Source organism: Melopsittacus undulatus, chromosome 1, assembly GCF_012275295.1.
Source record: "Melopsittacus undulatus isolate bMelUnd1 chromosome 1, bMelUnd1.mat.Z, whole genome shotgun sequence".
NCBI classification, from domain to species: domain Eukaryota; kingdom Metazoa; phylum Chordata; class Aves; order Psittaciformes; family Psittaculidae; genus Melopsittacus; species Melopsittacus undulatus.
The window spans coordinates 102017201-102043363 of NC_047527.1; the positions used below are offsets into that span (position 1 = coordinate 102017201).

General features: G+C 45.5%; 1 protein-coding gene across 5 annotated transcripts in view; it reads right to left on the minus strand.

Annotated features, from left to right (window-relative positions):
- Positions 1-26163, minus strand: part of PLCD1 (phospholipase C delta 1) — a 56502-nt gene that overhangs the window by 26349 nt on the left and 3990 nt on the right. Inside the window, exons 1-3 of one of the 5 annotated variants that reach the window (XM_031049779.2) lie at positions 20772-21009; positions 15846-16010; positions 3687-3915 (exon numbers count right to left, since the gene is read on the minus strand). In XM_031049779.2, the coding sequence (XP_030905639.1) occupies positions 3687-3915; positions 15846-16010; positions 20772-20871 (494 nt within the window). In that variant the 5' untranslated portion in view covers positions 20872-21009. Of the gene's footprint in view, positions 1-3686; positions 3936-15845; positions 16011-20771; positions 21010-26163 lie in introns of those variants that run through there. The other 4 variants (XM_031049782.2, XM_005150020.3, XM_031049780.2 and 1 more) reach the window with 4 other exon arrangements.

Below are 26163 nucleotides of genomic sequence, written 5' to 3' on the forward strand. Positions count from 1 at the left end.
AAATAACCCCCAAAAAGGGCATTAACTGACAGCCTTAGGGTCTGTAGACATAACCCTGGAACAAAGCATTCACCACAGTTACTACTGCATTCAAGTGTTTCTGAACTATGGAGATAAGTGTAAACTGTTACTAAGTATTGTTTGTCTCATGGAAGGTTGAACTTTCTGTCTATAAAAATCTTGGCAGGTGCTAAGCAATGACCTCACACTGCTTCCATCTAAGCCTCTTCTTTAGACACAGAAACCAAAATAAAGAGAGGTTACATTCCCCAGCTCTCTCCAGGGCCCTGAACCTGGGTCTGATTCTTCCCAGGAAACCAAGTTTGAGTCATGAAGCTCCCATGCACAGAGGATGCTCTGCTGGGAACACAGTACCATCCATGCCACGGTAGAAACCCATTCCCCTCCACCACCTGTGCTCCAGAGAGGGTCTGCTCAGCATGTCAACATGGTGCCAACAGCAATGCCATCCATTCATACCTGATCCGTATGCCTCAGCTTCCCTTCACAGCCCTCCTTAAAAAGAACAGGCAGGAGTAATGTGCAACTCTAGTGAGCCAATAGGAAATCCAGTCTGTCACGACCAGGTGAGCAGCAGGGCTGGATAGCACTGTGTGTAGAAATTACTCTTTTGGCTGTAACCACTGCAAAACCCCCCACCATTTTAGAAGTCTGCAGTCATTTCCACGGAGGATGAGCACCCAGAGGTCATGCACATATCCAAAGTCAGCCCTGGAAAGCAGTATGTGGGCAGCTTAAAAAAGTGTATGCCAGGGTCCTGCCTGTGAATGGAGGATGCTTTTCCTGCTCTATCCATTCCAGTAGGAGGGAAATCAGAGAGCCCACAAAAAGCACAGGCACACAGTGGGCCCTTTCGCTGGAAGGGCAAGCAGCAAAGAGAGAAAAAGGAGACTGAGGACACCTGAGGCCTCAGCCTGTTGCTGCAGCAAACAGCAGAGTTTAGTCCTCAGAACACTCAAACGCCCCAAGCACCTGAAGCCCTCAGGTTTGAGAGGATTTAGAGGAGCTGGATGACCTACACACTTCAGTTGAAATTCTCAGCTGTTACAAACACCATTTTGCAGCCCTGCTTGTTGGTCTCCTTTCACCTTACGCACCCATTTGGGCCTCCTGGGTGGACTTGGAAAAAGCTGTATACATCCTGCTTCCTGCCTCTTGTTTTTAAAGGATCTGCCAGCTCCAAGGCTACCAGCTTTCTATTAGAAACCAAAGAGGGATGACTGAAACTATCTGGCAGATATCCCATGAATGTGCTCAGAAGAGAAATGCTGCAAAACTTCTGGTAAGTGTTTTCCAACCAGAAGAAAAGCTCATATTTAAATCCCAGAATTGAAGCAGACGGTGCCACACTGCTAAAATGAAAAGTCCCCTGTATTTTCTGGTCTAAAGTCTTCCCTGCACACATACCTGGAATATTAGTTAAATAACCTCTGCCAGGTTGTTGCAGGGTTGAATCTGAGGCTTAGTGAAACGGCACTGTATGCTTGAAAACATCAGAAGTACTCATCAAGCATGTGGGGCTGGGAAGGACACATAAGACACTAAATCGAGCCCCTTGCTACCACAGGCAACTCCGTCATATCATAAACAGGACAAAACCCATCTGAAACTAGAAAGGTTTTTGTTTTCATATTTGTTTTGAAAACCTTGCACATTCTTTACTTGCTTGGCAAGGTTTTGGAGGCTGGATGAGATACACTGAAAGGCAGCTCTCCAGTCACGGGGGACAGGCAGGGGACCCAACACTTCTCCTCATGCACTGCCTTGTCCCCGTCTGTGCTCACAGATGCGGAGAACGCTTGTGAGGTTTAAGGAAGATCTGAGTGAGCCCACACTGCCAAGCAAACCCCGTGAAGACAGACTAAATTTAAAATCCCAGGCTTTAATTAAACATCATCAAATTTCAAATGAGAAATCATGCTGTTCTGTAATTCCAGGTTACGTTAAATGGCCTGAGACAATCCCAGATTGGAAGCCAGCACTGCACGGTAATTACTCTTCCAGAAATACGGCTTGCCTACCCACCCTATTTAGCTTCTATTCTGCTTTCCAAAGACAGAGAGGCACTTTTCCATGCTGGAAATTTACAGCCTTCTTCCCTTGCAAATGTCATTGTTATTTTTCCCCCTTTAGCAATCTTGTCGTTTCTTATGGGGAAGTTTTTCAGCAATATATTCAATCTGACACACTCCAGGGACAACTTTTTGTAGCCCAGATTTTCCCCACACATTGAGGAGTAGAGGAAGGCTTCACATCTAAAAGGAGAACTGCCAGGGTACCACATTTCCAACTTGTCTAGGGACTGCTCCCTATCACTATGGACACACAAATGGTAATACCACTGAGGAATGACTTTACAGCCTAGAGCTTGAAAAAACATCCAAAAAGACACTCATAGTGCAGGAGATAAACACAGCACATCAGAACTACTGGAGTCTGATTCCTTTAAATGAACAGCACTATTAGTTGTGGAAAGTTGTGCAAGTGCAAAGGTTGTGCAAGTGCTTATTAGACTTCAGAGAATCCACAGAATAGAAAAGCCTTATGGAAGCTCAGCATTCATGTGCCACCTCCTTCAGCAGCAGTACATCATTACCCAGCAGGGAACCCACATGGAGTGAAGCCTTGACTGCAAGCAAGGCTCCCTGCTGCCTGATTATGCTCAGACTCCTGTTTTGTGACTTTCCCCAGCTGAGGATTTTGCTTCTCCTCTCCACAGATTTGGAGATGGACAAGGCATGAAACTCATGCAGCTTTCTCTGTCTGAGAGCACTATCTGGTTTTCACTCTGATAGCTGGATGCCTATCTTCACAAAGCTTAAAGGATTTTATGATTGATGCAACTCTGTCAAATGAGGGTGAAATCAGCCAGCAGGTTCATGTCATGGTTAGTGCCTCAGAACTACAGGCACTGGAGAAAATCCATCAAAAACTGCACCCACAGATATTCTCTCTTTTTATGGATGTGAGAGCTGCGGCTGCAAAGCAACTTAGTGAGTGAAATGCAGCCCCAGGGAAAATTCCCTGTGAAATCATCAGAGGCAGGGCTTCACCCAATAATCAACTCACACTCCGTTTCACAACTAACTCACCCTCGTTTCCCGCTCTGCTAACTTTCCTTTCTGACGTCTGGACTGTCACTAGAGCATTCACAGATTCTTTGGGGGCAAAACTGCCTCCCATGCTGAGGCAAAGAAGGAGTAATTTCACCAAAGTCAGTGGAGCTACCCCACAGTAAATTTGGCAGTCAGAAGAGAAGAATCAGTTCCCTCGCCTTGTATTGCTGAGAAACATGATAGACAGTGCGGTCTTTTCATGCCTTGCCAAGAAGTGCCTGTCCTGGAGTTTACTGCAATGCAAATGAAACAGACCCCTGGGAAACACAAAAAAAATAATGACTGTTTTATCTGGAGCTCCCTGAAAGAGGCAATTCTTTGTTTCAAGGGATATGTTAAGCCTGAATTCACTCTTGCTGGTATCACTGTAAAACAGGGGGAAAAAGCATTGGAAACCAGAGAGTTTGCCTGAGTGCAAAATCAGTGCGAGAGATAACTCATTGCCCAGGGTTAACACGAAAAAAAGGGCGTTAGTCTACTATCTCCACCCACAGAGAAAGACAAGTGCATCTTTGTCTGTGATTAACCACTTTATAACGCAAAGGATACTGTTGGAGTTTCTCTTTCTGGTTCATGTTGTTGCTGTGGGCTATGATTTTCGCAAGGCCGGAGATCCAATGGTTGGCATCGTCCTCTGAACTTGCAATGAGGTCTAGGTTTTTCCGCTGGTCTTTGAAAATGATGGAAAAGCAGCGATACTCTGGGACATCCTTGGCGTATTTTTCCATACCTTCTGTTTTATGGCCTGCCCTCACATCCCGAATATCTTCAATGGAGACTGTGGAAAGAAAGCAGAGCCTGCTGTCAGCAGGGGTTCAGTCAGGCTTATCTGTACTTGGTGAGGGATATTCTCTGTTTCTTGCAATCTCTGGAGGATACCTTTCCCTCTTCCCCCTTCCCCAAATTTTGGTCACTAAATAAAGCTCAAATCAAAAGGAGCAGAAAAAGCAAGAGATTTTTAAAAAGAACAACCTTTCTTCCCTAAAGAAGACTTCTTTATTTAACAAAGACGCAGGATATATACTAGATGCCATACTGTGATATCATGTTTATGAGATATAAATCACTGCTAAGAGCTTAGTCCCTGTCTTTGGAGCATTCCTGACTTGATCTCTGCCCCTATCTGAGGGTGAGGAGAGTGGAGATGTGCCTCCCTGTAAACATCACCTCACGGGAAAATGAGAAGTGACTTCAGTAAAAGGAGGACAGGGACTAAACCAGTCATTCCTTAGTTTGCAAAAAGTGAGAAGGCAAAATTTAAAATCCCATATATTCTTCTCAGTCACACAAGTGCGAATTAGGGAGGCAAAGACCAACTTCAGAGAAGTCTGGTATCACCCATACTTCACCCTCACCCCTTTCAAGGGTAGACTTGATCCTTTTCGTTGCAAGAAAGTAAAACACTCCTTTCAGGCCCATCCTTTCCCATTTCTACCTCTGCACCTCAGCTAGTGGAAATGAGCCCTGAAGTCGCACCATAAGGCAATCCAGAAAGAGCAGTGCATTCGAGAGACTACATTATTAAACAAGTGTAAGTAATGGAGAGATGCCTACATTGCTCCTGAGAGCATGCAGCTGCCCTCAAACTGTGCTAAAATTGGGCAAGTCCCCAGCAGCATGCACAGCCTCTTTTTGTCTTTCATGGGTCACTTAATACATCTGCAAAGGAATGAGAGGAGAAGCCAGAAACTGCTTAATCACATTTGACTGCTGAGAAACTTAAGACTGAAGTAGAGATGACACCTACACACAATAATGGCAAATATGTTTGCCAACAGTGCTGGAGCCCATAAGTGAAAAAGCCTCATTGCATTTTCTCTAGTTAACATTTTGCAAACATCTACCAATACCATTTCAGGGCACACACAGAAAAGACAATACAGCTGAGAGATATTCAGCCACCTTATAAAACAAGCAAGCAAAAATAAACAGATAGGATCATAAAATTTCGAGGAAATAAAAAAGAAAAAAAGCTTAACTTCTCTATATTTATAAATTACTATAAATTGTTATAAATTACAGGTAAAAACTACAAATTACAAATAAAAATTATTTCCTTTGTCACAGATGTGTGAGATAATTTTTATTTGTGTTTATATCGTTGAAAAGTGGCACATGACTATAAAATATCCCCACTGTTAGCTGAACAGGAGAAACTTGCTTTTAAACATCCATTTTACCCACTCATTTATTTAAACAGGTGCAATTTCACCATTAAAACACCCAGTTCATTCAAAGTCAACACTGCAGAAAAGCACAACTCAATATAGTGACCCTGCACATTTTCAGCATGGCTTCCCTGCTATCATCCGATATTTATCAGCTGCTCTTTAGAGTTTGAAATCTTCCCTCTTTTCCCAGGGCAGTCATGATAATGCTCAGCTGCTGAGGTGGGAACACGACCACCCAAAACTTCAGTCTTCAAAACTCAGTAACTTTCCAAAACCGACACCTGACATTTGCTTTAAATTCTTACCACTTGCTGGGGTGGCCAAACATCTTTCACCACACTTTGCTGGTTTGGTTCCTATACAAGAACATACCGTGAGGATCTTCAAGGAGCTGGCAAAGCTCCTCGCTGACAATCATGAGCAATTATCTCTGTGTGGTCTTTTATTATCACTTTGTAAAGGTCAACAGTTGATCAGCTGGAAGGGAGGAAAAGGTTGGGTTGGGATGGGCTGCTGTGGAATTATGTTATCTGGTCAATTTACTGTAGAGTGAAAGTTTATGGGTTTGAGTACTAAAATCAACCTTAAAAGAAAAGGGCTGCAATTTCCTTGCAGCTGCATTGCTAATAAACAGCCTTGCTCTTAGCCCACTAAGTAGGAGCCTAGGCAAATGACTGTGATTATGCCTCAGGTAGACCTACACCCTTCATGTAAAGGATGCTATGATGTTCGAATGGATTCAGTTCAGTCAGAAAGTGTAAAAAGTTTACTTAGGGTCCTTTTATAGCCAATGGAAAAAAAAATAAACACAAGAACCTTTTGGAACACAAATATTCTGTCCTGCTCAATCAAAAAACTTTAGGGTAAAATAAATCATTCTCTTAATCCATGGCTACAGTGGACCCTTGAACAGAAAGTAAGTCCAGGCTGAGCATCAAAGATGTAGACATGCATCATGCAGGTAGATGATTCTTCTCCACTCTGGGTCTCTTCGGGTTATAACAGTGCAAGTGGAAGGATCATCCTGTTCCTCATCACCTGCCAATTGCTCACCACTGCTTGGATCATAGGAGTTATTGTCCCTTCAGAATGGCTAGCTAGTCTGCTTGTGCAATCAATCCCTAAACTTTGGGTTGGCAATGACCTAGGGTTTCCAAGACTAGAAAATCTGATGTTAAATATTGGAAATTCAGAATGGATTCTTTGGAAACCATTACCTGGCAAAGTGAATCCACTGGAAAAGAGAGCTGTGTGGGAGGAAAAAAAGACTGAAAACCTGTGTCTGGAAGAGCTGCCTTGATCCCTCTGGGGTATTCTGAGAAGAGGATGACGAAGAGCACAGAGCTCTTCGGTGCACAAAAGGTACAAGGAAGACTGAAGAAAAGGATTGGTGTCTACTGTAGTCACCCAAGAGATAAAGAGAGAAACTATCAATGCAGGAACAGTTAAAAAAACAGGGTAAGGGAGGACACTTCTTAAAGCTTTCCATAGCTTGGTCATGTGTACTGCTTTCAACTATCAATAAAAAAGATGAAGCCAAAGGAGTCAGCCCAAGCCATCTGCAAATGTTATCTCTTTTCTGGAAAATCTTAACCCAGCATGAGTACATTATCAGCTGCTCCCAGACAGTGAGCGTACTGTATTAGCAGTCCCAAACTAACTGTGTGTTGAGCTGAGCTATCTGCACAGAGAAATCAGAAATAAGTGGGGGACAGAGATGTTTCACAGCAGAGGAACACTTACAGAACACAGCCATCAATCACATACCCCTGCAACCTCCCTGTTCCTTCCCCATCACGCCACAGCAGGGAGGTAACCACAAGCAGAAGAGAATCTGGAAAGTTTGCATCTACTTCTCAGTATTTACGTCTGCTGAAGCGGTGGTTTGTGTAAAGCCCAAAACATGAAGCACAGCACAAGGAAACTTGTGTCCTTCCTGGCCTCCAGACATCAAGTCAAACAGGTTACATCCTGATCAGTCCTTCTGGCTGCTGAGGATGTCATTCAGCCACTGCCACAGCCAAAGGCTCCCCACTGACATGGACATACAGCAGCATTCCCTGGAGCCAGTGGAATTACTCGTGTCTGAACTAGTCTCAAGGAGATGCTGAGAACTTTCTTTTTAATCCTCCTTTCAATTGTCATCACTGGATACTGCCTTTGTGCTCCTCCTTTGCCAATGCTCAGCCCAGTGTCTTTCTCTTGTTGCACCCACAGCATTAGCAGGCATGTGTGACTCAGGCCCACAGGATGTAGGCAGCCAGTTTTAACAGCCTTGATATTTTCAAGCAACCAACACGTATTTTTTGGGTGTTTCTCTTGATTTGAATTTCTCTCTTCACAACTTCCTAGGAGCCTGCAGTTACACTTGCAAACTCATCTCCTGGGGCAGAAGGAAGAGGAACACCTCTCAAAGGAAAACAAATCTGTGATTCACACTGATGTGCTGGTAACCAGACTTAGAGAGTCTGCAAGTACCCAAGCCCAAAACTGTGACTCACAAAACCTTGCTGAGCCTCCCCTGCGGCTCCACCTGACCCAAAACTCCCTCATCCCCCAGAAGTTAGATTCTTCCTTCAAGGCTGCCTGCCTCCCTCCAGCAGGATGTCAGCTGGCCTGACCACCCTCCACGACGTGCCTTCAAACACACCCCCGTGCAAGGATCTTAGCCTTGCGTGCATGTGGAGAGGGGGTGGCCATTTGTGAGAGAATTATTCCTGAAGGAATCAATAGGAAGAGACATAAATCCAATCTCCCCATCACCCTATAAACTGTAATCCCAGAACTTTTAGGCTTCAGGAATGCATTCAAGTCACATGTATGCACTACAAGCCATGGGGCAGCCAAAACTACAAGTCTTGAAGAGACACATGGAGAAGCCTGACAAGGTGCCTAATTAGCACACTTCTTTGAGAGATGAGCTCTGGCCACTGGCTTCTCCATCTCTTCTCCCATCACTGCTCCTCAGACTCTGCTGGGAGCAAGGACAGTAAAATACTTCTGTAATCCTAAACAAAACAGGGAAAGGAGGAACAGGGGCAGAGAGTAACCACCCTTTGCCTCCCTCCTGTTTGACTGGCAGCCTTTTGAGAGAAAATACTTTGTCAAGAATCTTATAGAAAACAGGGAGTACAAGGAAGTGAACCTGCATCTCCTGCAGCAGCATGTGAAGGACAAGGCCTGAAAATTGCTTCTCCTTCCTTGTGCCTTTGCTGATAAGGAGGCAGAGGAGGGTCAATGTACAGACACACTTGGTGGAACAATGGAAAGTGCTGCCCTTGAGTTACTGTGCTGTCCTTGGCTGGAATAGAGTTAATTTTCTTCACAGTACCTACTAAGTGGTAATGTTTAAGATTTGCGCCTAAAAGGGCACTGATAACACAGGGATGGGTGTTTTAGTTACTGCTAAGCAGTGCTTACACAGCTTGCAGCAGTGTTTGCCTTTTCTGCTCCTCACCCCACCAGGGAGCAGGCTGGGGGTGCCCAAGGAGCTCTGAGGGGACACAGCCAGGACAGCTGACCCCAACTGACCCAAGGGATATTCCACACCACATGACATCAGTTCAGTAATAAAAGACAAGGAAGAAAAGAAGGAAGGGGGAACATTCAGAGTGATGGCATGTGTCCTCCCAAGTAATCATTAGGTGTGATGGAGCCCTGCTCTCCTGGAGATGGCTGAACACCCACCTGATGATGGGAAGTGGTGAATGAATTCCTTGTTCTGTTTTGTTGAGCATGCAGCTTTTGCATTACTAATTTACCTGTCTTTAACTCAACCTATGACTTTTCTCACTTTTACCCTTCCGATTCTCTCTCCCATGCCAGCAGGGGGGAGTGAGTGAGCAGCTGTGTAGTGCTCAGTTGCCAGCTGGGGTTAAACCACAACAGTTACTCATTAGGGGAGGAGAGCTGTTTTCTTCACTCAGGGGGAAATACTCCTCAGAGCCCTTCCTTTCCTTATCCTATTTGCCTCTTATTAACAAGTGATCTCTACAATGTGGCATTCAGTCATGTTGAATTACTCCACCCCGCTCTAATTGTTTCACTAAGTCACTTCTATTTACTGTCAGGAAATGCAGATGAGAAATGTACTCAGCTGTTAATAGCCTGCACACACTATTGCATGTCTGCAGAGAGGTCAGACCTTCACCAGCTGCAGTTCAGCCAGGCTGGCTTAGCATCTTGTCAAGAACAGATGAAAGCTGCTGCCTGACCCCAGGACTGCCCTGCCAGCCAGGATATCTGTCAGAGAGACTACGTGGATTTCACAACACGCTGAGCACATGGGGCAAGCTGTCACTGCATGCTGCTTCTCTCTTTGGTTTCACCCCAGAAAAAGCAGTTTAGTTGATTTCAGTTTCACCACGGGTGGCTGATGTTAATGGCCAAACACAGTTGGGATCAGGACCTTTGTAATCAGCACAAGCTGGAGCACCATCAGCTCCCCTGGAGCAGGAACACCAAAGGCTATCCATCACCCTCATCCCCGAGGGGTGCTCTAATATGATTCAAGGGTGGCTTTAGCATGAGCTCCACTGCGCTGTGCCTTCCTAGACCTGATCGCACTGCTCCTTCATCTCCCTGCATGTGAATTACTGCAGGTCCCAGCTGCTTATTCCTCATCCATTCTCTTCTCTCCCCCTCCACTGACGTGCTCAGCATGTTGTTTTAACTTGAGATCTGCCGCACAGCAGTCAGCCCTCATTGCTGGTGTGTGTCACCAGCTGACAACCAGTGATATAATGCACATGTAATTTTACAAGTTGTTTGGAAATACCTTTTAATATAAGGTCTTTACCCAATCTTTCTGTCTACCCATCACAGCTTGGGGCGTTGATGTAAACAGAGTGATCTCTATTTACATTCCTTCCACACATCACAACCAGGACCCTTCAAACTATTTCTGCAGCTAGTTCCTACTTCTGCCATTACAGCGCCGCTAAATTTGGATCTAAGGCTCTAAACACTTCTGTCTTTGCATTTAACATATGCTATGGAGAATAAGGTCAATATTTGTCAGCACAATGCATGTGATGAAAACTGTCCCAGCAACACATGTGGTGGCCTGATTTAAAATTAAATAGAAGAAACAGGCGGCTCTGCATTTGAAATGACTTGTTTTATGGGTTGAGTGATTTTGATACAGACTAATGAGACCCACAGACAGACGGTTTTGTTTTCACAGCTGATGGCCGCCTTGCATAACACATTCACATCAGCAAATAGTTTTCCAGGAACAAATACATGTCTGATTGTGAAGCAATGATCCTAAAGAAACTGCCTATCCAGCTCCAGAAGGAAGCTGTCAGTGCAGTCAACTACCTGCTGTGTGTATAGAGGTTGCTGAGAGTTTCTGTTGACTTTAGGCATTTATCATGAAGAAGTTAAAGTTTTCACTTCTCAACTCAAGAAGCACAGAGCAAGATCACGTCCTTTCTGTTCTTCTGCAAGCAAGTTCAGTGCCTTAATTCAATGGAGACAATTGTTCATTCTCCCACAAAAATGGTACAGTATGTTCATCGCATGACATTTTAAGGGCATTCCTAACTTTCACAAGAACCCAAAACAAAGGAAAAAAATTTCTGCTGAACACTGGTAACAGGCTATAAACATAAAACATTTGAACTATACTTAAACCATACAAAAAATAACCTATAATTGGGTCAGAAGTCTGAGGAACTGGAGCAAAACCTGTGCATTTTTAATAATCAATTATTAGATCAAAATATCAATTTCATTACTTTAAATGACTTGCATGACATGATGACAATCACATGACTTTATGCCACTTATCATTTGCAACCCTCAGTTGCACAGGTAATTTAGGTCACCTCTGTAAATTGCTCCCAAAACTGATTCTTTAAATCAAAATACAGGGAAAACCTCAAAACAACAATAGTAGTTTTTAAGTAAAGCTTTTGGCCTGAAACTGAAACATCTCATCCAAAACTCCTAAGTTTCTTTCCTGACTACTCTGCTCATGATTCAATGACACACCCCCCAGTGAGTCATCCTTGGTGCAGTGGGAGCTCACTCATGGCTGTCATAGGAAACGTCATCTCCCTGAGCCTCCAGCAGAGAGAGCAGGAGGTAGCAAAACACCAGCTTCTCTGGGGCTCCACTGTAGCATCCCTAAATCTAAATAATTTATTTAGTCTTTTCCTTCTGGCTTTGAAGATTCTGTTTCCCCACCAAAAGCCCAAAAGGATGTTTCACCAGAGCATTTCAACCATCCTTACAAAGCCAGACAGTTTTTAAAGGAATTGAGTCTGGCTTAAGTGAGCTCGCACTAGCGATTTCAGCTGGTATAAGAAAATACTTTCAAAACCAGATTTCACTGAATGCAGCACATGCCTTTTTGTTCTTCTTCCCACTTAGATGAGAACTGATGTTTGACCATAGCTAAAGACAGTGTTACTAACAGGCTGCTGCTCTTTCAACACAAGCCCCTCTTCCCACTTCGGCTCTCCTCCCTCTCACCACAGTGATGCTCAGGAGTGAACTGGTTCCAATTGAACTGTTTACCAGCCCCGTCACAGAAACTTTTTTTTTCACCCCAAAATTATTAATCCTGCCACTTGAACCCTGTTTTCTCAGTCCAAGGAGAAAGTTGTCACATGCGTAAAAGCCTCACAGGCCAAAAACCCATAGAATAGTTTGGGTTGGAAGGAAACTGCAAAAGTCATCTAGTACCAACCCTCCTGCAAAGAGCAGGACATTTCCAACTAGATCAGGTTGCCCAGAACCACACTGAGCCTGGTCCTGAGTGTCTCCAGGTGTACCCACCCTCTCTGGGAACCAGTGCCAATGTTTTACCACTCTCATTGTAAAGAATTTCTTCCTCACACCCAGCCCGAATCTCCCCTCTCTTAGTTTAAAACCATCATCCCTTGTCCTACTGCAACAGATGTTGCTAAAATGTCTCTCCCCATCTTTCTTACAGGCCCCTTTTAAGTATTGGAAGCTGCTCTAAAATCTCCCCAGGGTTTTCTCCAGGCTGAACAAGCCCAACATTCTCAGCTTTTCCTCACAGGAGAGCATTCACCCCAATTGTAGCTCCACACGACATTTAAGATAATAGAAAGCAGCAGTGTGTTTATGGATCTGCTGTGCAGCTTAGACACAGGATTTAGCAGGTCATGGTGAAAAACAGATTTTTAAAGGTGCTTTTGTGTAGTTCTTCATGCCAGCATTCCTATGTTTCTGCTAGAGCAAGCCAGAGAGTACACACAGGGCATAACGTGTTTGTTGGAAAACAACATTTAAGATGCTTCAAGGGTTTTTGGAAAAAAACTCTTTCCTTGAGCCTAAATGGAACATTAAAAAAAATAACGTATAATAGGAAAAAAAATGGATTAGGTATTTTCTATGTGCCTAAAAATGATATTGGAGTGACAGCCTATGCCCCAAAGAGCCCTGTGACAATACAGTTCTAAAAAAAAAGCCCTAGGTAACAGAACTATCATGGTGACATCCAGTCTGAATTTCTAGTTGTTTAAAATAAGGAAAACAGGAAGGTACTGGTCATACCCCTGTATCCAGCCCAGGCAACATCTGTGCCTGTGACAACCCTGCTATCTTGGGTTTTTTTAACTTCAAGCATCTGAGATTTCTCCGTCTAACTTTGTCGGTCCCCAGTTTTATCTACTAGACATCACCACACAATGGTTTACAAATAGCTTTGCTGTATGATTACAAGAGCAGTAACAGGAATAACAGGAAACTGTCCAAACAAGAACATACCCCTTACCCTTCCCAGACTTTTCTCCTCTGAGGTGTCTCCATCTGCTTGCTGTCAGCAGTGCTGCAGATAAGATTAGACCTGCTGCTAAAACCTTCCAGTTTCCATTTTGCTCATTCTTTTTCCTGCCTAAAAAGGGGCAGCTTATCTGCAGTTCTAGGAAGGCTTTATACTGGAGGGCAAAGTTACTGTCTGTAAACAAGGAAGGGTGACCAGCTGGAGCAACTCTCTTTGAAGTCCCTGATTTTGAGTATCAAATCATGAGCCTGCACTCTTCCTCTGATTTGACCATCTTCACACACTGGACCACATAAGGTGGCAGCCATAGTGACAAAGCCTGCCAGATGGCACTGACCAAAGATAATCCAATCTATACCTAAACCCAAAGCAGCCTGGTGAAGTTAAAACCTCAGGAAAGAAACTCAAACCCAGCCATCACTCTGAAAACTTGGGAATGGAAGGTCTCAGAAGACCAAGAGAGGGGCAAGGTATGGGAAAATGGATGTCCTTTGGGTTATGGCATGGGACTGGGCAGTCAATACTCATCTCTCTTGTTGACTTCCAGGTTGAGGTGTCTTCAGAGCACCTGCTGCAAGCAGCCCCAAGGTGGGCCTCCAACCCTCCTGAAAGCTTGCACCACAGGCACAGCTTCGCATCCTTCAAAGTAGGACAGAGCCTGCTCCAGAACACGGGTAGGTCAGCCTGGCACCAGACATGCTCTTGCGGTCAACTGGGAGTAGGAGTGCAAAGCCAGTCTGGACACAGCCCTGCCAGAGCTTGCTTTTTCAGCACAGCAAGGACAAACTCTGCTTCGACTGCCTTGTCTCCTTTCCTGCTATTCTGATGACAAAGAAAAGAATCTTCATCTGGGAAAAGGTGTGCATGCATGAAGATATTATGGAGCATAAATGTGGGTGTGCATCAGTAGGTAGTATTCCTACATCTTCACTTTGCACTGAGGACACTCCCAGGTCATAGCAAGATCTCCTTCCCGCAGTGGCACTGCCTCTGTCTCCAGCAGCGTGGCAACTTTGGTTGCGCTCAGTTAGCAAAGTGTACCTTGAGAGCTGTAAATGTAAACCCACACAGACGCACTCCCCACCTTTGCTCAACATTCAGCTCAAAGGACCTGATCTTCATGCAGGGCTCTTATTACAGCTCAGTCTATAAAAAAACACAGTTGTGCCAGCTCTCTGTGTCACTGCCCCAGCAACAGAGGCAATGGGTTCAACCACAACTTCTCCAACCAGACATCAAGGTCCCTGGAGCCACAGCATAGGGACCCCCTCCCATTTACTTCAGAGGATCAGGTGGGGTCAGCCTGGAGGTGCTCTCAGCCCCCATCATTTGGAAACTACTGTCTAAAGAAAGAAAGCTCTGAAAGTCATTCTTCTCAACTCACGTCCTTATTTGCTTTCATAGAAACGTGGTTTGGGTTGGAAGGAACCTTAAAGCTCACCTGGTTCCAGCTCCCTGCCACAGGCAGGGGGTACCTTCCATTAGACCAGGCTGCTCCAAGCCCCGTCCAAGACATTCTCTGGGAAAAGACTTTGCTTTTATATGGGACAGAGCTCAACAGAGCAGGCACGCTAAGGGAGCAAACATTCACTAAGGCCTCTGTGTGCTGGGTTTTTTCATGGGTGTTGGTACCTAAACCACCTAGTTGAGATCAGGACCCTGCCATGCTGGGCATGCAAACAAACAGTAAGGGACAGCCTCCAATCCAAAAGCATTTTACAGCTAGATAGAGGAGGAAAAAGGAAATGTTTGGGGAAGGATGCACAAATAGATTAAATGAGGTGCCCAAGGTCATGTGAGTGTAGCTGTCAAGGTGATAAACATATTTTGCCCTGCTACCTTACTCCTGCTGAACATCTTATCCCTGCTTGTGGGAGGGGGTTACTTTGGAAGACCCACCCTTCATTTATTTAATTACAACTGTTATCAGAAAGATTGTGTAAATAACACGGGCATTGTGTTCTACACTTCAACATGCCTTAGAATACATTCCTCTTTATTAAGTTACCTCTTGGCTTTACAAGTCTATGATCAATGACAGAGAAATCTGCCAGAAAAACACTGGATGAGAAACAAAACCAGACATAAACTGATATAAACACACCCTACCCAATCCCACTTTGATCGCATGGTTGGGCTCCTGGTCTCAATTATGGCCCCAAGCTGGGTGAATGCTGGCACAGAATGTTTACTCCGTGTCCGTAAATGGTGACTGCTGTAGCTGAACTTTAAAAAATGGGGCAGATTCTGAGTTTCCAATATAAGGATGAGAACAGGCCTTCCTTCTCAGAGATATCTCCTGCCAGCCCTTAGATCTCCGTATCTCTGTGCTTCCTTGTAAGGCTTAAATACCAGCTTTCTGAGGGAATGCAGGTGGAAAAGAAGTGTCCTGGCATAACCCTGACCAGCAGCTCAAGGAGACTATACCACACCACAGATGCTCAAGCCATGTATCACACATGAGGTTTCAGGCACCAGAGTAACCTGAACTCTTGCTCTGGGGAGGAAACGAGCCAGGCAAGGCTGCTGAGACCAGCATGGCCTACCCCATAATGATTTCAGGCAGTAGCTCATGAGCTTGGGAAATGTGGCCATTCCTGACATGGCAGATTCCTCCCAGCTGCCTCTGGAGCTGACAGCATTACGCGGTTTGTGTGTTACTGGAGGTACGAAGGGTCTGGGCTCATTGCTTCACATCACAAGCATAATGGTCCTGGTTCACTTCAAGCACATCTGCCCACAGAACCCCAAGCCTACGATGAAGCAAACTTTACTTACAGATCTGTGACTCTGGAGACCTCAGCATCTTCTTTGATTCCTGCCATATGGTTTTGCAGTCCTCCTGGAGCTTATAAAACCTCTCCTTTCTCCAAGAGCTTGACTTCACTTTTAGCAGCTGGCTGCCTTTCAGGAGAAACTTCAGATCCTTGTCATCTTTCAGCCCTGCAGAGAAATAGTAGTTGTACTGTTGTAAGATTCAACTCAAGAAATGATGTTCATAGGGTTTTCCTTTCCACAGGACACTAATCACAGACATAGACAGAGCACTACAGTGCAGCCAGGTCCAGGGAGGGCTACAGAGCAGAGAGACCCAGAAATCTGTCATGCTGTACTTTATGCTTACAAGAGGCTGGAGCCTTGTAGATTTCTTAGATTTGAGTACAAAGACTTTTGTACCATAATTCTTAAGTGCTTTACAAACATAAAATATCTTCTTCCCAGCAAATACAGTCTAATGTTAAGAGGCAAAACCTACAACAAAACCAACAGCATAACAGTAAAAGCAGGCAAAGGAAAGTTGTAGAACTTTTAATTGGAGTACTGTCAGGAACTTTCAAGTGATTTCAAATCCATTCTGCAACAGATTTCCTTTGTGGAAACAGGAGTACACAAAGATATCTCCCTTCTCTGGCAAGCAGTCCCCCTATCCACATGGGGATTTTGAAGATCAGTGTCATGAAGCTCAGGACACACAGAGATAAGCTTGGTGAGAGACAGCATCACATCAGTATGGTAGCAACCATGTTCCCCTAATTTCCCAGCTAGTATCCAAGACGACTTTTATCTTTCTTACCCTACTAGGCTGCCACAATGCCGAGTGATAATAACCAGACCTACTGGTTTCATGAACTTCAGATTTCACAGCCTAGATTCAGAAAGGCATTTAGGCATCTAGAGAAGCAACAGGCATCTGCTGAGACTTTGAAAAGATAGATTGGGCTTTCTAAACGTTTCGAATGTCACAGCAACATACACATTCCTAAACAGGTTTCACATACATAAACACCTTGGACAGTCTGCCCCTCAAACAAACCATTAATTACAGATCTGGAATGTGTGGGCTGGAGAGGGTGAGAGCATGAAACATGAGAAACACTTCCTTGGTTTTCTGTAATAGGCACCTTGCATCTCTCTGACATTGCATGAAAGGTTGGTTCAAAGCTGGTGAAACAGCACTTAAGTCTGTAGTACTGATCAAGCACATCCTGACTAAGGTGCTTTTTGCTAAATTCGTCTTGGCAATGCAGATAACCACTTGGCCTCTTGCAGCCACCTGACACATCATGGGAAATCTTCTAATGCCACATAACACGGTGTCTCACAAAGCAGAAATCCAAGTTAACTGATCTATGCAGCAACATTCATATATTGCAGTGTGGCATTTCCCTATGACACTTGGTTTGTTGTTTGTTAAACAGGGCAAGGCAATAAACTACCAAACACCAGTTCAGGCCTGCTTGAAAAGCAAAATCCAGCACGAGAACCAAGTTGCCAAATCCCCAGACTCCTGACAATTCATACAGCTAAGTGAAGCGCCAGGTCCTGTAGAACACCGTGGAGGCAGCAACAAAAAGCAGCACCATGAGTTTGTAACTGGGATACATTGACCTAAAGATCATTGACCTAAAGATCATTTCTGATTGCCAAAGAAAGCCTGATAACTCCACAGGAGATAAATATTAGAGTGTCCACTCAGTGAGCTGTTCACACCATTTTATTGGTTTTGCAGATGCCAAGGAGCATGGCCAGGGCAGAGCTGGCTGAGGCACCCAGAGTTGAAAGTGCCACAGAGGGAACTGGAGATCCTGGAAAGGCATCTGTGGCCTCTCTTTCCTCTCAATTCAATTTGCTATCTATCTCATTAATTAATTGTCTTCCCATGCTACAGCATCCCTTGGGCCTCTAGCTCTTATTTGGTCTGGAGGCTCCCAGGAGGAGAATTTGAATGCTTCCTCCTCTGGAAACCTCAGAAAGAAACTCATCAAGAGAAGAAAAAAGCCATATCTTGCAAAGCACAGAAGGGTGAAAGACTGACCCCAGCTATGGGGCCTGGGACACCCTTCTGGCTTTGCTGAGGTTCAAGCATGCTCAGGGGTTGACAAGAGGCCAAGACCATCTAGTGGAAGGGCAGACACCACAACAGCTTCACAGGTTCTTGGTCTCCTGAGTTGTGGTGTTAAAACTTCCCTTGCACAGCAAAGGTCTTCCAAGTGTGGAGAAGATACCACAGACTTAGGCTTCACTAACAGCACTGTGGTACCCCTCAAGGTTCCTGGGCAGGAGACATACTTCTTCCTTCTCTCTATCACACACAACATTCCTGTTCTGGCTTCCAGCGTCATTCCTTCTCTTTCTTCAGATCCCAACCATGTGAGACATGATCATGGGACTAGGAGAAAGACATGCTATCCTAGGGTGACATGAAGAGGAAAGCAGGAAAACCACCAATTCCTTTGGGTATTTATGTGCATAAGTGTGTAATGAGAAACCCCTGTGAAATGGGGCATGTCTTGTTACACAGACACCACATGCAGCATGTGCACCGTCTCATGCTACCTGGACATCCTGAAGAGCTGCACCAGTGTAATACAGGCAAATCTGGATGGGCACATGCAGTGGTCAAGCACAGACTCCTCTTCTTCAGGCTTGATCCACAGAGGTCAGATACAAGCTGGAGCTCAGAGCCCTTCATCCTGCTCACCAGCACAGCCCAGTCAGTGCATTAGTGTGGGTCAGAACTCCCCCTCCTCTTCAGAGGACCTAACTATGGGTTGGGAGCAGCCCTCGCACTCATCCTTGGCCACCATGCCTGAGGAGCAGGCCAGGTGAACTGACTCAGCAAAGGAGGCCACTGTACTTCCCAAGAGCAGGAGGGAAAGATGAAGCCGGATGGTGCATTGTGAGAGCATGGCAAAGATCAAAGATAGGTGGGAGCTTGAGTCAGAGGACAGTGAGAGAAGCCAGGGAGGGGACGGAAACAAGCTTGCTTCTATGATACAGCAGGTTTGGCCAGGAAAGGGTGAGAGGACTAATCATAGACGTCCAACAGCTCCATCATTCCTTGATGTGAGAGGTCTTTCAGGTAGAGAGCAGTCACACAGAATTGAGCTCTGTCAGTGGTAATCCCAAGTACTGACTGAACCACCCAATGATGGGCCTGGAGGAAGGAGGGGCATCCTCTTAACCACATGGGCACAGCCTATTCCAAGCCTTCTTTGTGTCTGTCTAGCAGCAGTTCAAGCTCAGGCACCTAAACCAGCTAGAAAAGAGGGCCAGTGGTTTGGGCCCTGCCTGCTATGCCCAGACCAAGCACTGCCACAGACCCTTTAAATGACCTTGGGTAAGTCACTTAGCTTCTCTATTCCTACCTACAAAGCACCAGCATTTTTGTTTGGCCATAGATGGAGTAGAAGACCCTTTGATCTGCTGATACAAGAACCACAAATGCTCTCTGATGTGCCAGTGGGTTGTTAGTCTCAGTTGGTCATTTGAATTACTTTCCAGGAGAAAAGCCACCTTTTCCCAGCAGAAACCCCATTTCAGGTTTTATGCCTGAGCCAGCTCCTGAGAATTTGTGCCTAACAAAGCCATAGAGCTGAGGACGTTTGCAGTCCAGAGCTCCATCTCACAGCAGTGGAAACTTGTATGAAAGAAACCAGAGTCATCACACACACGCATCATTTAAAACACACTGTGCAGCAGGATAAGGATATTGGTTTCCAACTATATAACAACATTAGGCATGAGAAGCACAATCACTGCACTAAAATAGACGTCCAAATCTTGCCTGAAACATGTGGCAGAACTATGCCTTGCTTAGCATCCTCTATGAAATACCAAATACATACTTGGCCTACAAAATTTCTAAGGGTCAAGACCCCCTTCCTCTCAAAATATCAATCACACACTTTATAAACAGAATATATTTAGTGTGCAGTAATGTTCAGAGTGAAAATCATGCCTGGCAAAGGTAGGAATGCCTCAAGCAAACACAGCGCTGCAATAACCATGAAGTTAATATACTGCACTATGAAGCTTTAGACACTAAGACATCAAAAATATTGACCTTTGTCTTATCTGTCTCAGTTTTACAGCAAGCAGGAAACACAATAAAACAATAGCTGTCATGGAGGAAGCCAGGCTTGAGTTCACAATGGAGATAGGTAGAATGATATCATATAATACAATGATAATCTGTATTTCTGCATTGCTCACTTGCAAGGCTGCTGATCTGACATAAATACATTAATTACAACTGCTTCAAAACAAGCCACCTCCTGCTTGCTCTCCCTCTTCCACCTGGTTTATAACCAGGCATAAGTCAAGTTTGCCAGCTTAAAAGGGAAGAAATGCTTCCCAATAAAATCCAAAGAACTTGGGTGGGTAAATGGCGATTTTCCATTTCCACCTGCCCTCTGTAGCCACAGAAATTAAGGGACTCGTATCCACTCGGGCTGTCTCTCCAGAGAGCAGGAACCAGCAAGGAGTTCATAGCCAGCCACAGAAGTTACAAAACTCCCTGGGTTTCCTCTTTCTTTTCGTTTGGCAAATGCAGACCTCTGAGTGGTTCCTTGGGCTCTTACAGCAATTGGCAATACACCACTGAGAAGTCCTAAAACCAGGCAGGAAAAGGGCACTGCCTTCCCCAAACACCCTCAACAAGTAACAATTCAAAAAAGCCCAGCAAGAGATTTGAAAACCGACCCTTTGCCAAAGAGGTCCCACTTTGATGCCTCAAGCAAAGTGGTTTACACGTCTGTTGGGTGGTTACAGGCAAAGGAAAGGAAAAGAAACCTCGGGAGTTTAAAAATAACCACGGAGTTGCCTTTAGGGTGGAGCACTGCCTCTGCGCAGGGAAGAGGCAGAAATGAAGCGGCTGCCAGCATGTGGAGGTGCCGAGGGTCTGGCCAACTTGTCCCTTACCCAGCCTCATGCCATTCAATGCGGCCACTCTACGGCTCTGCTCCCGCAGGATGTTTTCCTGGGACACGGTGCGCTTGGGCTGCCTTCGGAAGCACTGCATGATCCAGTGTGGAGCCCAGCGAGAGGCGTCGAGAAGGTCGGGGGGCTACGCCACCCCTGCGGGGATCGCTGCTCATCCAGGAGCCTCCAGCGTGCGCGATGTCAAACGGGGCTCCAGGGAGGGTGCGGAGGGAGGCAGCAGCGGGAGAGAATCAGAGGAAGGCAGGGGAGGGCAGAGTCCAGCTGGGGGTGGGACCGTGGGAAGTCTCTCCTCCCGCTTTGCTCACCAGCACACGCTGGATGCAACATCACACCGAGGAGCCTGCCAGCCCCTGCCCAGGTAGAAGGAACAAGTTTTCCTACAGCCATATGCCAGTGGGTTTTTAGACATCACTTCCAGAGGCTGGAGGAGTCCCACATATTGCTTGTGGTTCCTAATCAGTGCTTAGGGCTTGTCAGCTTAGCCTGCCCACAAATGCTTGGATCAGAGGGAGCTTGGCTCCACCCTTTCTCTTCTGTGCAGAGCTGCTCCGTGCTGTTCCCACTGACAGTCAGTGAAGAGGAAGCTAAAAACACCTTTTAGCCAGGGCAGACGCAACCCAATAGCTGCTTGGAAACTGTGCTTTAATGCTCTTCTTTTTCCACCTAGAGAAGAGCATTTTCCTAAGACTCTGGATAGTGTCTTCACTGCCACCGATTTCCTGTATGATTTGAATGAGTCACCCTGCATTTCTGCATAGTTCTGGCTTTATTCTTGTAATTCAAAGTTATTGTGGAGTCTGGTACAGGAACAAGCCCCCATCAGCGGTTCAACAAGTCACTGATTGCACAGAATAAGAGAATAATTCAGGTTGGCATGGACTTCTGGAGCTCTCTAGTTCACCTAATCACCCACTCAAAGTGGAGTCACCTTCAAAGGTACATCAGGTTGCTCATAGCCTTGTTCAGGTGAGTTTTGGATATCTCTAAGGATGGAGACCCCACAGCCAATCTAAATCCCAGTTCAAGAGCTTAAATGTCCTTAGTGAAGAATTCACTCATGACGACCAGTATAAATTTCCTTTGCTGAAACTCATGACCACTGCCTATTGTTCCAGCAATGGCTGGGACTAAAACCCATCTCCTCCCTAGCCATGATCACTTCTGTGGTGAAATACAGCAGCTATACTTACTAAGTTGTTCCATCTTAGGCAAGTTTACAGACCTTATCACAGACTGTGGGTTTTTGTCATTGCCTTTGCTAGCTACTGCCCTGACAGGCAAGTCAAGGGTGAAGATACTGCAGGAAATGGAATCAAGTTGGGGTGAATGAAGAACCAGCATACGCCCAAGAAACTTGACAGCAAACTACATGCCACCTTTTCTGCTGGAGTCATAACTGAAGGCTCTCCATCACCAGCATTTCCATCACCACCACCATCAAATTCAACAGAGGTTTTAGAAACATTCTCTGTCACCTCATCTCTGGTGATCTGTCCATCTTCCCCTTCTTTCTCTGCATTTTGAAGGAAGGTGTATCACTTCTCACAGATAAACACCAAGGACTGGTATATCTGACCAGCACAAGGTCAGGATAAGAGTCATTAATCATTGCCATATGCCACACATAAGAAACCCTCTGAGGACAAGACAGAGCCATTGTGTGTCCTTGAACAGCCATACAACTAATAATGCTTTATTTACACATGGCAACTATAAATCACAGACAGCAAAGAAGAATAAAGGCACTTTCTGGATGAGACATTGCTGAGCATGTTAGCCAGGCGGTCAGTAGGTGTTTGAGGAAACACCTCCAGCCTTTTCTGAGATCCCTGCATATATATACAGGGGCTGGATGTCAGAGCCATAATCTCTGTAGTGCTCCCCTGGGAGCTGGGAGCTTTGCTTTTGCTACAGCTAGGAGGTGGGCACCATGATGTAATGGCTAGATGATATTTATTAGCTAGCAGTCTCTCAGCACTTCCCATATTTCACATTGTAGTGGAGAGACTGATCCAATTAAAGCAGTGGGGATGAGAGTGCTCTCCCATACTTGCCTTAGCAATACAATTTGCTTCTGTGCATCAGCTGATGTCCAACAGCAGCCAGAATTCCATAGGGATCAATCTGGGAGCACACAGAGCCCCTCCGTTTCATTTTCTCATTAATTCCTAATAAGCAGTGCCAGCAATAGCACTGCTTAGGGCTTTCTAGGCTCTCAGAGAACATCTTACTGTACTTATCCTGGAAGCTTGAACACACAAAGCACAGGATCGGCAGTCACCGAGTTTAAGCACTTTCTACAGAACAGCTGTGTGTGTGTTTGTGAGTGCTTCAGAGATGTAAGGCACTTAAAATCAATTTGGTTTTAAAATGAAGATGAATTCATTGGACCAGAAGTGCCCTCCTTTGGGCAACAACAGATCTAGATATGTTGTGGTCCTGAGGTCATTTAAAGACAGTGTCACATCCTGCAGACAAAGCCTGAAGGGTAAATGTGACACTGTGGGTTACATGGCATTGTGTTTTGGTGTTACATGTTGCTGTATCATGCTCCAGCACTGGAGGAAGTGATTCCTGCAAATGGCTTAGGGAAAAATTCTCTAGCCCTTATTCACTGCAGGCAACACCTGACTGGGTCTGAAGCCTGCAAACACTCAAGCATGCAATTTTAGCCACATGACCGAAATAAATGGCACTAGTCACATGAGGGAAATTATTCATGTCCCCATGCCCAGGACTGGGGCTGTGCTAATTATCCTATCAATTCCAGCTGGATTACTCACTGAGCAAATGGAAATCGATGTGAACGAGGAGGTCAGAATATGGTCCCAAAGTTAGCTTTAATATCCAGGAAACAGACATTTGAGATAGAAAGGCTGCAGAGCCTGGTAGCAAATGGTCAATGTGAGAAAATTATTAATGCACAGGCTGCTCTTCAGACACTTTTCCAAATGAATTAATCTCCATTACATCCTTATCTAAAGGAGCTAAGGAAACACTGTTACCACTTCAGAGAGGAAGATGCAGGTTGGTTTTGAGCTCTTTGGGGCTGGACTTTTCTCCCTCCACCATCGTGTTTGGGCAATACCAAAAGTGGTGCAACCCTAACACTGATCATAGTCTCTTTACACCACACTGACACAAGTGACGTGAGACAAGTCAGCTGCCGATTTGCCCAGACTTGTGATAATTTGGGCCTGGAATGAAAACAGCTGTGCTGACGATGACCTCACCACTTCCCCACTGCATCATGCACATGATGTAAATTATTTATTATTACTGCTAATGCCTATGGCAGTTACATAACAACTAACAAATGTCATGCTAAGGGGAGATTTTCCCACTAAAGAGGCCAAAGGTTGTGCCCTTGCTCTGTATTTGCTGCCCAGAATTAAAAATGAGGTCTATGTTACATTACGCCATTCCTTGAAGAAACACTTTAATTACATCTTCCCTCCCAGGCTGCCTTACAGTGAAATTCAATAGAATTATTTTAATAAGAGTAATAGCACAGTCAGTGTCACTGCTCATTAACAAACTGCAGTGTCTGCTCCTACACATTCCTTGGCCTCAGCAAACATGAGAACATTCCGTCCAGGTGAACTCAGAATCAATGAGAGTTCAGAAAAGCTGTAGTTCAGCTGATGCATAGTAGCATGACAACCTTCTGTCACTTGTTAGGGTGACAGAACACTCAGAAACTGAAGTTCCTGATGGTAACTAAAGTCTGAGGATTACTTTTGCGTGCTTAGCATGAGGAATATTGCTAGTGCAGCAGCTGCTTGGAAAAGAGCACAACCAGCTGCAGCACTGGGCAGTGGCTGCTGTTTGGAAAAGCAGAAAACTCACTGAGTGACAGGGATTTAGTTGGTTTTTGCAGTGCTTTTGCAAATCACTGATGTTACCTGTGAAGTGCCTCTGCAGACACCCCTTTTGTCATCTGTCACCACCCTACAATTATATCCAACCTGGCTTTTATATCAGTTCCTTGGCAGGCCCATGGCTGGAATCAGTGTGGTCCCAGCAATGGTTAGTTCTCACCAAGCTGAAACCCTGCCAGAAGAACAGGACAGCAAGACCCATGTCTGCAGGGGCCAACCTGCCCTACCTTTCCCTCTCAAGTCCATTCACTTCATTCATTCCCTCTCACATCGCACATATAGAAACCTCACTCTTCCCTCCTCCTTTACTACCTCCAGGACACCAGTCACTGCTCTCAGTGCTCTCACTTTATTCTCCCCCGTCACACCTCACATCCTCAGAGCATCATTCTGGCACAGCAGAGCTTGAGAATAGTCAGTTTCTCACCACCAACACAAAACGTCAGTGACTCCTCTACACCAGCCCTCCCCTCCTTGCTCCCTCCGGGGAGTGGAGACCAGGGGGTGGGTGCTGTGACCATAACCATCGGTGCATCTCTGGCCAAAGATGCTCCTCCTTCTTGATAGTGGGTGCATCTCTGGTGCATGTGGTATGTACCCAGTTCCACCTTGTGGTGACACTGAGAACGGGTTTCTCTACAGGGTCTGTGGCAGCATCGCAAACCTCCTTCTCTTCCTACATTTACCCTTCCTGCCAACTCCCTTTCCGGGGTGCTTGAAAGATCCTGCTGATCCGGGGCAGGGTGACCTTAAAGTTTCATACAAGAGGAGTTCTCCCCAGGTATCGTGTTGTGGCTGCCCTTCAAATCACTGCCTAAAACCTTCCTCTGCTGGCATGCTGGCAAGAAGTCCTGTGATGGACAGGTTTCTGGTGCATTTACATCAGTGTTGTCACCATGCCCAGTATTTTTCAGCACCACTTTCTGTATCCTTTGGTTGCCACAACTTGTGCGCAAGGTTTCTGGGAGAAGGGCCACTTCTCCAGCCCCGGTCTGATCAGCGTGCTCAGCCCAGCTATCCTTTCCCAAAAGAGGCTGGCTACATCCAGATTGCCTACTGCAAAGGACTGCAGAACCATGCCATCACCCAGATCATGCTATGGGCTAGCTTGCTGTGGATCAAAACCATGCTGAGGAATGTGCTGGCAGTTAAACAGTGCAGAGCCCTGGCTTTGGTTTGTATAGATGAAGCCAGGCTGCCTGCTCAGACATTTCATATGCAGTTCAAATTATGACCTGTATTTGTGAAAAGCTTCATAAATCTTTCTGCCGGTCTGGGTCACTCAAAGGGAGCTTCGATCTGTGCCCAGGTTGTGACCCAGCAAAAGCTACTGCCCTGTGCTTTTACTGAAATCCAGGTAAAACACCTTACTGTAGTTCCCTGCACCAAACCAGACTGAAGGTTTGGTTCAGTCCTTCCACTGATCCCTCCATTACAGTGCATACAGAGATTTGGCTGCAGAGCAAGAGGCACTAAAACACTGGCTTGCA